This window comes from Pipistrellus kuhlii, unplaced genomic scaffold (genome assembly GCF_014108245.1).
Source record: "Pipistrellus kuhlii isolate mPipKuh1 unplaced genomic scaffold, mPipKuh1.p scaffold_m20_p_1, whole genome shotgun sequence".
NCBI lineage: Eukaryota > Metazoa > Chordata > Mammalia > Chiroptera > Vespertilionidae > Pipistrellus > Pipistrellus kuhlii.
The window spans coordinates 176,307,622-176,319,864 of NW_023425404.1; the positions used below are offsets into that span (position 1 = coordinate 176,307,622).

General features: G+C 38.0%; 1 protein-coding gene across 1 annotated transcript in view; it reads right to left on the reverse strand.

The window, feature by feature from the left end:
• Positions 1-4,421: 4,421 nt before the first annotated feature.
• The window catches only part of NSUN7 (NOP2/Sun RNA methyltransferase family member 7), a 36,825-nt gene continuing 29,003 nt past the window's right edge, over positions 4,422-12,243 (reverse strand). Inside the window, exons 10-11 of the mRNA XM_036417882.2 lie at positions 6,837-6,960; positions 4,422-6,408 (exon numbers count right to left, since the gene is read on the reverse strand). Coding sequence (XP_036273775.1) covers positions 5,773-6,408; positions 6,837-6,960 — 760 coding nt within the window. The 3' untranslated portion in view covers positions 4,422-5,772. The remainder of the gene's footprint in view (positions 6,409-6,836; positions 6,961-12,243) is intronic.

A 12,243-nucleotide genomic window follows, 5' to 3' on the forward strand; every position in this document is an offset into this window, starting at 1 on the left:
ACGTGGACACCGTCTCGTGTCTGCAGCTGGCTGTGGGGTGCTGGGGGGCGGGGGGATGAGACTTCACAAGTGAAAACAAACCAAATGTCAGAAATTAAAATCGAACAAAAACAGCCTTTCTTTTCAGGTGGTTTTCAAACCGATTAAGAAAAAAAAAAAAAAGAGGTAACAAAATCATAATGCATTTTGGGTGGGACATGTTCAAACTTCTGCCTTATATTGTACAATGCAGCTAGAGAATTATAGTTCCCTATGGCCATTCTCTGCATAAATGACATTAAAATGAAGTATTCCTCGTAAGCCTTTTGTCCTTAGTTTGCTAATTAGCCAATATGCAATTTGGAATCGAGGAAATGCCATTTATATTTTATATTGTTACCACACGTTATTTTGTTAGCCCACCTCCTAACTAACGTCTGCTAGGGTTCCGCCTCTGGCTCAGTCTTACCCTAATGCTTTTTGCCCAGAAAGCGGTCTGTCCATCATGTATTTTCCATGGCTACAAAGTACATTAAGTTGAACCTTTCTTGGATTTATGTCTTTACTATCCAAATGTGTTAGACCCCACTAGCTATATTTTTTTAATTTATCTTTTTTTCCATTATATTTTCAAGATTTAAAAATTTCCTATCAGAGCAAAATCTACATAAGGACCATGTACTATTCAACAAGTTTCCCAAAACTAACGCTTTTCTCCTCTCTCTATAGGTGTGAAACTTAGCTGTAAGTCACAGATTTAGACCCTTGTTAACATTGTTTTAAAATTAATTTGCTAAGGAGATCAATCCAAACATTCGTCTTACTTTTTAATGTCAAAATTAACATTTTACAACGCCCAGTGATAAAAGTAACTGCTTTCTGTATTATCCCCTGCTATGTGCTTGTCATATGGTTTCCACATCCTTATCACACTTGAGCCTTATAAGGTAGAGAAGGTACTAAACACATTTGAGAAATAAAAACATGAAGTACCGAAACGCTCAGTCTCCAAGCCTGAGGTCTGGCCAAAGTTGGTGAGAAAACCAGGACTAGGACCCAGGCTTCCGCTTCCATTTGTAGGCTATGCTGCCTCCTCACCAGCCAGGGCATCTTTACACGCTGGCTCTGGGCACACCCAATATGGCCAGGAAATCGCAGCATTCCCTGTAGAAGTGGGAAATGTGACGGATGTCCTCTCGCTGGTATGAATTATAAAACCCTTGCCTTCTCAGTCCAGGGCTGTCCTGCAGGGTGAGGACAGAATCCCAGGCCATTTCCCAGAGATGACATTATGGGTGGTGGTGATCGTCCTAATCCACGCAGCTTAGCCACCAGAGCGCATGGGATGAGGAGTGGCCTCCTGCCTCTGTTATGACAAAAAAAAAGATGCCCCTCTAGAAATGAATTCTACTTCTCACCAGCCTACATGCTTCTATCTCAAGTAACCAATACCATTTTCAGAAATTATTGCATTAAGAAAATCCATACTGTGCCCTTTGAAAGCTTTTCAAATTCAATCGTGATCCTCTTTCATCTTGATTTCCACAATGAAACGTATAATATGATAAACTTCAAACTTCATCCATGAGTCCACTTTTATATTAGAGATCTCTACCAGAACCCTGTGTTCATTTTTTTTAAGGCATATGTTTATTTACAGGATCAGCATACTGAGCTAGCTTTAAGTAGCAAACTGATTTATATATGCAATTATAGGATACATTAAAATGAATGATAGCCTTTACATATTGAAAACTTTACTGCAGATACTTTGTTTTGAAGGTGGCTTTGCATACTAAATGTGGTTGATTTTGTAAAGTTAATTATGTTAGATAGTATGTTCAGACACTTTCTGCCATGGCCAAAAAGTATATATGAAAGTGTGTGTGTTTTTCTGTGCAGGGACACCAGTGTTTGACATGATGTTGTAGCAACACTCTGTTTATCTATGCATTCTTTATGTCCTTCAGTAAGCAGGCAGCCATGTTCACTATGCCTTGTATGTCTTCTCATTTTTTTAATTAACCTGTTAAATACAGCTTAAAATATTTTTATTTATTCTATTTTTACTGAAATATACTGCATTATTGTGTTAATGTATTATCTCTACTGGATATTATCTTACAATGTATCCAGGTCTTCGTAATCTCAGTGAACTATTTGTTGCCTAAAAGGTGGTTTTATAATTATTTGTAGTCACAATTTTATTGGAATACGTAGATGAAAAGGCAAGGTGTTCAAAGCTCATTTTATTTTTTAAAAGCAGCTAGACAGACACAGACTTGCCACCTCATATATGTGCTCGTGGGTGGCATCAAAGGGAATGGCCAACATGCCTAGGGCTCGAGTTTTTACTTTGCATACTAAAGCACTGCTCAGTGCTGCACTTTTATATCACAACACGTGTGATCTCCTCCGGAAGAGACACATGTCCACACGCCTTTGTTTCCACCCAGAGCTCATTAGAACTATGGTTTTTTGTTTGTGTCTTACTGCATGAAGGGACATTATTCTCATTTCCATTAAAAATAAGTTCTTGGTGATAACCTGCTGGCACTGCTACTTTTTTAAAAAATTCACTTTATGACTTTATGATCGACATTGGTAAGATGATTCTACAGAAGGTCCTTTACTACCGTAGGAGCCCTTTTCTTCTTTTCTCATTTGACACACTCATTTTTGTAAGCATTGCAACACATTCAGGATTCCCACACAACTTGGAAAACATTTCCCTGATATTAGCACAATTCAGTGAAACCACTTGCTCTCTGGTTTGCCAGACTGACCCTACTTCACAGCTACAGGTTGTCACACAGCCAGCAACATGAGGTGGATTTCAGCTTCAGGGGAACGTACTGCTCACACTTTATCGAGAACTCTCCCAAAGCAGCTTATTTATCCTGAAAGAACATTTGGTTTTGCTTTCTTGCCCACTTACTGTTGACCACTTTTACACATTTAAATGTAATATGTTGTGAGAATAAACTTAGCTGCATAAAGTTTTTGGCTCATTTATCTGGCATGTCAGTCACATATATGCAGAAATACAAATATAAATTCTCCATGCTAGTCATTTTATTTTCAGATTATTACCTCAAATTAAAAATCATGTCAGCCCAGCCGGTGTAGCTCAGAGGTTCAGCGTTGACTTATGAACCTGGAGGTCACGGTTTGATTCCTGGTCAAGGCATATGCCCCTGGCTGTGGGCCTGATCCCCAGTGTGGGGTGTGCAGGAGGCAGCCCATCAAAGGTTCTCATCATTGATGTTTCTCCCTCTTCCTTTTTGGAATCAATAAGATCAATAAGAATACATATTTAAAAAATCATTTCAGCAATGTCACATTCAGCTTTGTTTAGTTACTGCATATTTCCATCTGGTAAGAACTAGAAAGAACCTGACATCAAAGAATGAAGAATAGAGTTGTACAGGCACTAAATCCCAAGTCAAAGGTAACTAGAAAAACAAATACATTAAATCTGGCTTAGTTTAAGTGTTAGACTTGTGGAAGAAGGAAACAGAATTTAAATATGTTCCCATTCTATGCTCATCTTGCTTTTCCCCCGATAGTTTATCTCTTACTCTTATCAAAGGCAGTTACTCTCACGGAACAAAATTTCATTTTGGTTTCAGGTATTATGTAATGGTTAGTTCAGATAAAAATCTGAATTTGCTATTGGAATATCTAAATACAGCATTATTTTAGATTTTTGCAACACCTTTCTGTAGGAACCTCAAGAAAGAAAAATGTCAATGTTTAATTCTCCTTACTAGAATTCTCAAATATTGTTTTAATCCCAGGTACTTTTCCTTTTTGACTCTACCACAGTATCTAAATAATTGATCATGCCCTTCTTAGAAGATTCTCAGAGAAACCTGCAGGCTTAGTGAATGGTTTAATGAGGATCTCCATGGACTTCCAAAGAGAAGAATGATGCAGAGGCAGGTGCATGTTACTCGATTCTGAATGCAAGCGCCTAAAGTGACGACGTGAGTCATGCTGTGACAGAGATCAGGAAAATATCCTGAACTATTTCCTAACAAGGAGTTTTCTTCACATAACTTACCGCAGGCACCTCAGACCTGCTGCTTTCCAGCGTGGGGCAGAGGGCAGAGGGTGGGAAAGAGGTAGAAGATTCCTGGGACAAAATACCAGTTCTTTACCAAAGTTCAACTCAGCTGCCCTGGCCTCCCAGAGGCATGGAACACTCTAAGCCAGATGGAATAAGAGGGTGAAACGCTATAACTTTTAGAGCAAAGAAACACATAGTTTTTAACTATTGGAATTAATGAAATAAGTTGAGCATTTAAAATATTTGTACATTGTAAGAGTCATTAACATGGGAATTCTTTTGATGTTGAAAATATAATCTGTTTCAGATATAAAAAGTTTTGTTTCCTTTCTTCATTGATACATTTCACTGATACATGTAAACCTTCAGCTAAAATAAAAATAAGTTACTGCTAAAATGATATTCACCATTTTTTATCCTCACTTCAAGTGAGAAAATAAAGACTAGAGCATTAGAGTTGAAACAGATCTAAACATTCATCTGGAAGTGGTTATATTCTATAAAATCATGCCTCTTAAATTGGAATATTCAGAAATTTACATAACACTGTTCAACACAACTGGATTCTGAAAATAGAACTTTAAATTCAAACTTTATGAATGTGTCTATGAACACTTTTTGAACAATAGGATTTGTAGGTGTCATTTATTCCACTTAATGTCAAGCAATTTCTTTTGCCATGATAGGGGGAAAAATCGATAGACCCAGAAATGATAATCATACCAATTCTTGGTAGACAATTGATCATATAGTCAAGATTAATTGATTTTTAATATAATTAACATACTGCTATATTTTCATTGTGCATCAGAAATGATTTACCAAAATTTGATTACTGTGTGCCATTTGACATGACTCAGATTTCAATATTTGATCTTTGAATAAAATCAAATTGTTATAGGTTTCTTCAACAATAGGTGTCACTTGTATTTAACAATTTGCCTCTTCCTCAGAATTGTTACTACTTAGATGGAAATTAGCTTATAGTCACTTTTTTACAATCTTATTTGGCATACATAGAAGGGAGGGCTGATTATGTCCCATCTGCTCAATATCCTGGAAGCTCTTCCCATGAGAACTAGTGCTCACTCTAACTGGACATCTGAACTACCCACACCTGGGACTTCGGAGCTTCCTGTCCTTCCTACTCAGACAACCTCCATCAAAACTCACGTCAGCCCCGACTTGATGGATGTTCTGATATTTAAGAAAAAGTGAACCTTGGTTGTGACTAAAAATGTTGGACTATGACTGACTAGACACTGAAGAGCAATCTAAAGTCGGTGAGGGGCCAGCGTCTTTTCCACACCTGCGCTTTCTAATAAATGGCCTCAAAAATTAAGTTAGGAAAAGAGCCTGTGAAAAGGCAGTGTTTCCCTCCAGGAAAAACTGTTGTAGCTTTCTTTTCAAAGTGGTGTCCGAGGTCCCCACTGAAAGTAAGAGGGAGACAAGTTCTAACAGCTGCTGGGTCTACACGTGGCCATTGTAGGACAGATCGGCACTGAGATGGTGAAATCTCTTGGAGTTTTGTTTTGCTTAACCACCTACAGGACCATGTTGTCTCATTTGTCTTAATTCCCTTAAAGGTAATATCACATGTAGAAGATACTAATGACTGAAAGGATGAGTATCTTGTGTAGGGATATCTAACATTCAGAGAAATATCAGGCTTAAAAAAAAGAAAAACCCTGTAGAAAAACACCACCACACATACAAGACAGTCAAAGCCATGGTCGACGATGTCTGCGTAGAGAAGAAGGTAAGTTTCCTTTAGGCTTTTCCGCTTTTCTGGGTATCGGTGTGGAATGGTAGCCGGGCATAGTAGTTTTGGGAGCAAACCAACCATAGTAAAAATGTTGAGTTGGTATATGAGGTCTGATTCCGGGGGGAGGCGATAATGGGAACATCACTGGAGGCAAAACAATCTCTACGGGTTTCAGTACAACCATCTTGTCTTCCGGGCGAGGTCTTACGAGATTTGAGGGACGTTCGTAGGGTCTGGGGAGGGATGGGTTCTTCATAAATGCAGGCACCAAGGGACTGGCGGCAGGCTTGGTGGGTTTTCTGACCTGTAAGGAAGAAGCCACTGGAATTGTACTTTTTTGTAGAGGAGATATTTTTGCTGTAGTTGGCTGTAGTGGCCGCTTAGCATTTGCATTAGTTTCTCGGTTCAGGAACTCAGCAATTTTCGTTTGAATGCCTTTACTGTCAGTAGTGGGAGCTTTGGGCAATGCTGTTTTTGATTTTTTCTTCTTTTCCCGTTTTGAAGATTTACCCAACTCAATTCCCTCCAGGAGACCCTTTGCTGCAGCACGGGCCAAAACGTCTTTCACAGACACCGTCTCCGACGGGTCCCGCTACAATAAAGAAGCAGGCGCTAAATGTGGGGATTGATTTAGTGTGTACATTACAAATACTTAGCAGTGTTTCAGAAGAAGTAAGAGAATAAATTATACTAAAAGAAATGGTTTTTAGGCCTTAGTCTCTAATATATCCCATAATCCTCAGCAAATGACTTCTGTAATTAAATTTCCTCATTTATGATGGGGGAGGAAAAAGAATGACAGAGCTTATTTCTTATATGTGAAATAAGATGAACTAGGTATTGACAAAGTGTATGGAGAAGTGGGGATGGAGAGCAGGCAAGAGGAACACTCAGGAGAAATATAAAGATAAAAACAGGCTTTTTTTTGTTTGTTTGTTTGCCACATAGTCATAATTCTTATTCCTGCCCTTTAGCTATTTATAAAATAAGCACACAGTTACAAAATGCTCAGAGACTTACCTCCCTTGTTAGAACAGAAAGAAAACAACCGTTGGTAATTTCAGATGGCTCCATTCTGAAGAATTTATCAGCAGACGAATGTATTTCCCTTCGGGCACACAGTGGAAGGACGGGAGGGCTAAGCCTGCAGGAGACAGAGCAAACAGCCCTGGTAAAGGCTAATTTACCGATGGAAGCAGAGAGTACACTGCAACAAATTTTCTTCTATTATGTTTCACCAGTCATTTAAACATAAATCCCAAGTTAGGATAAAATACTGAAACTGTACAATACTATTATAATTTTAAAACCGTAATATTTCGTGTTTACTCATAATTTAGTCTACTTCCCAAGTTCTTCACCTTTAAAAAACACTATGCCAAGAATACCAACCTTTTAGCAAATTAAAAACTTTCCCAAGTCAATATGTTAATACCAAAAAAGGGTCCCCTAATCAAAACAGGTTAATATGTAATCACACAAAAAATCCTTTACTTCCACATGTTGTCAAACTACACAAGGTATGACTTCCTTCTTTTAGTTGCCTTTTGCACAATTACAACATAAAAATTTGGTCTAGCATTTTAACTGCATTATTTTTCCCAATAACTTTTTTTAGTATTAATGGATGACTTATGAAGTGTCCAAGAAAGTACATAATAAAAACTTCGTATCAGAAAAAAAAAATTCTAATCACTAAAGTTTAAAATACAATTTTGGTTTTTTTATTTAATAATTAATTTCTTATTTACTAGTAAGTGGTTCATTCATAAATAATAAATAATTCTTATATTTCCATACTTTTACAATTAAAATTTATTTAACCAAGGCAATAAACACTTTTAATATATATTAAAATATCAGAAACTCTTAATAATTTTGTCTATTATATTCTGAGACTTAAAACCATTTTAAAGGGCTGTAGCTACAGCCAACAGAGAAAGTGCCTCCTGGCCTGTGTGTGGCAGACAGGAGAGTTTCTGGTCTGGATTTTGTAGTTATTTTATAGAAGTGAAAATAAAGGATTTTGTAGTATGGGAATTAAGAGTTGGCTCAGAAGTGACCATTCCATAAATTGAATGATGATCTGTACGGCTGGGGGGGGGGGGGGGGACAGAGGGGGGAGAAGAAAAACATATGTTAAATGTATATGTATTAATGATTTGCCTACTGTGCAAAGCATATAAATGTTAATTCTCATAAATGGTTTACAATTTAATTGTAAACTCTAATCAGTTCACCATATAAAGGACCACAAATAAGAATGCTGAGCAAACTAGAGACAATTACATGGTAATACAGAATAAAATACAATCAACTCCAGCCACGGGAGACATCAAATGTGAAGATTTCACAGAAGTAGTAGCCTTGGTGCTATATCTATAAGAATATTAGGTTTCCAATAAGGTAAGGACGGTGATTCTAGACAGAAAGGAGAACGTGAAAATTCCTGGTTGGGGTATGGCAAGTGTTTCCATATGTCTGGGGCATAAAGTGAGTAAAGGGATGGAGAGGTCCCTTAGGATCTAGGCAGACACACATGACCTCAAATGACATGCCAAAGCATCTGGCAAATGATGGTGCTTTAATAAATGCTTATGCTGAACTGAGCTGTTAAAATGCTACTATAATAATAGCTATGTAGGTTGTAAAGGCAAGAGAGCTCATTTCTCCTCTCGCCAACATTGTAACCAACAAATTTCTAAAGCCTATTCAAATATGTTCTCAACACATAGAAGTAATTTTTAAAAATGTTTTCACTTAAAGAATACCCTCTGAAAATAATCATTTCTTCCCAATTAGGAACATAGCTCCACAATATAAATATTCATAAGCTGGAATTTTTGTCAGTTTTAATTCACTGATATATTCCTATTACCTAGAAGAGCATCTGGTATATAACAGGTATTCAATACATACTTATTTGATAGTCTATGATGTATTTTAACTACATATACTAATTATTATTGACTAATGGATTAGTACTAATTATTAGTACTAATCCATTAGTCAAGTTACAGTCCAGAAATGCCCCTCCAAAGCCAAATGATTCCCAAACCCCAGGTGACAGCCCATTTCTTTGAATAGTAAAATAAGTTCATACCTGGAGTCTCACTTACACCTGAATGAGATGATGACATTTGGGATTTTTTCGAGCTTATGATATCAGGGTATTGTATAAATTCATTTAACTGAAATGTCTACAATAGGTAAGTCCATAGAGACAAAAGTATGTAAGTGGCTGCCAGGAGCTAGGGGCCCTGGGAATGAGAAGTGACTCCTTAGGGGGTTTAGAGTTTCTGTTTGGGGTGATGAAAATGTTCTGGAACTCATGCTGATGGTTGCGCAATATATTAAAAACACTTCCTTAGTATACTAAAAAGCAGTGAATTATACACTTTAAAATGACGAGTTATTGTTTGTGTATAACAATATAATCAATTTTTAAAACTTGTTAAAATAGGAACAGTTCCATATATTTAGTGTGTATAGTATCTATATACAGGCATACCTCATTTTATTGCACTTCGCTTTATTTCCCTTCACAAATGTTGCGCTATTTACACTGAAGGCAAGACCCTCCACGGTAAAAAGATGTCAGCTCACTTTATTGTGGTGCTCTGGAACTGAGTTCGCTGTATCTCTGAGGTATGCCTGTACTCACACACTCATGCGGCTGATATTTGACTAGTATACACTGGCGTGGCTATATCAGTGGTAATAATGTTTCTTCTGGTGCCCTCTAGCTGCCCCAGCTCTCCCAGTGCCCCCTCCAGACCTCCACACATTAGAAAGGAACACAGGGTTACACCAGGTCATCAAGGGAACTCCAGGGCCCTGCTCCGGCTGCTGGACACTTGGGGATTTGGAGGTGAAGAGATATAGAAAGGTAATTATTAACCTTTTGATTATTCATCTTTGGGTTGTTTTACATGATACACAAATGTGGGTAGAGATTTTGAAATTTAAAAAAAAATAATACAGCCGAAACCGGTTTGGCTCAGTGGTAGAGCGTCGGTCTGCGGACTGAAGGGTCCCAGGTTCCATTCCGGACAAGGGCATGTACATTGGTTGCGGGCACATCCCCAGTCAGGGGTGGGCAAGAGGCAGCTGGTCGATGTTTCTCGCTTATCAACGTTTCTAACTCTCTATCCCTCTCAATTCCTCTCTGTGTAAAATCAATAAAAAATATTTTAAAAATATGCCAAAGCCGGTTTGGCTCAGTGGTAGAGGTCCCAGGTTCGATTCCGGTCAAGGGCATGTACCTTGGTTGCGGGCACATCCCCGGTAGGGGGTGCGCAAAAGGCAGCTGGTCGATGTTTCTCTCTCATCGACGTTTCTAGCTCTCTATCTCTCTCCCGTTCTCTCTGTTAAAAATCAATAAAATATATTAAAAAATATATTTTAAAAATAAATAAATAAAAATAAATAATACAATTTGAAGAGGAAACCATTTAAAATTATAATTAAAACATTGTTATATTAGTATAGAAATAGCCAACATCAACGGAGTGGCACAGAAGTACAGACTCACACAGAAGTATATGCAGGATTATAACATAAAACACCAGAGGCATTTTAAATCAGTGGGGGGAAGGAGGTGAAGGACCCGAGGTGGGGAATGGAGCATTCTCTATACTTTACTCCTTTACCAAAAGAAACAGCAGATAAATCTATTATTTAAATATAAAAATATTAAAGAAAAACTGGTTAAAGAATGTATAAGCTAAGGATCAATAAGGAAAAGTTTGATACACCTGTCTACACAGAAATTTGAGATTTCTATAAAGCAATTTCAATTAAAATTTTATTTTAAAATATCTATAGTTCATATGAAAACAATATCCCTAATACACAATGACAAGGCATATAAAAAGAAGATAAATAATACAGTTGAAAAGGCGGTAAAGAATATGAACAGGCTAATTTATTAAACATTCCTTATGGGCCATGAAGTTATATATTCAATCTCCACCAAGATCCGCTGAGGAAGGTAATATAATCCATGTTACAGCCACCTTTCCTTCCTCTGCTTCCACAGTACCCTTCTCCTACTTAACCAAAAGGCACACACTTGCCTTGTTATAGTACACTGTCCTGCGATGTGCTGCTAAACAAAGGTCCAACTCAAGAAAGCAGCTCTCTGCTCCAGCATCAGAGCAGGGTGCAGGTAAGAAATCTGAGTTTGCCGAACATTGAAAAAGCTCTCTTCTTGAGCTTCCTGCTCTCCCTCCCTTCCTTCTGTTCTCCCCTCTCCTTCCCCTCCTTATTCCCACATATCTATCTTAGATTAAGATTAGAAGGAACTCATGGGGGCATGTAAACATGCTTACTTGAATTAAAAAGTAGCCCGGCTGGTGCTGCTCGTGGGTGAGCATAGACCTATGAAACAGGAGGTCAGAGTTCAATTCCCAAGTTGCATGCTAGAATCCCAGCCTCTATTTCCCTCTCCTTCTCCCTTCCTCTCTGAAATCAATAAAAATATATTTTTTTTAAACTTAGACTTTTCTGACAAAGTCAATCTGGTTTTCACAATGACAACTAGTTTTGTAAAATAGGTAACAAATTCATCATTTTTCCATAAATTGAATAAGATAAATCTGCAAATACAAAGATTTAACAGAAATATATTTAAATTATAGGTGTAATAGAACATTCCAGAAATAATATATTTAACAACTACTTAAACTTATGATAAAAAATACTAGACATCAAATAGACAATATTAGACTTTAAAACAGAAAAAGCTATATAGTTATTTAAAAACATGTATGGAGCATTTGAATGAGTTTCTTTTTCAAATACTGCAAAAATGTTCAAAATCTAAGGCTCTAGAACCCTCACTCTTATTTACCCCACAGTATACTTCCCAGTCAGTAAAACAGCAAATGTGCCTAATCTCATCCTATCTAATAAAAGGGTAATATGAAAATTAACCATCACTCCATCACAAAGATGGCGGCACCCAGTCCTCTCAGCCCTGGTCGAGTCCCCCAATCCCAGGGTATTGGGGGGCTGGCCGCTGAGAGTGGGCAGCATGAGCGGCCTGACGGAATGCTTGCTTAGTCACCATGGCGACGAGGCAAGCTTTCCTCCCCGGCAGCGGAGGACCTCTGGACAGCGGGCATGGAGCGGTGGGGGGAAGAGGGGGCGATCAGACATCTGCTGAAGGGTCCCAGATTGGAGAGGGTGCAAGCCAGGCTGAGGGACACCGCCCCTTCCCCCTCCATGCACAAATTTCGTGCACCAGGCCCCTAGTAGATTAATAATGGTTTACCTAAACGAAATCTAGTGAAATAAAATATGGATGGTCTTCCATGTTTGCCATATTACACTCTTAGAAACCTTATTCCTAACAAATGGTCATCCATATTGATGAATTTGGTTATATATCTGCAATAATCCTCTCTGCCACTAGATGGTGATT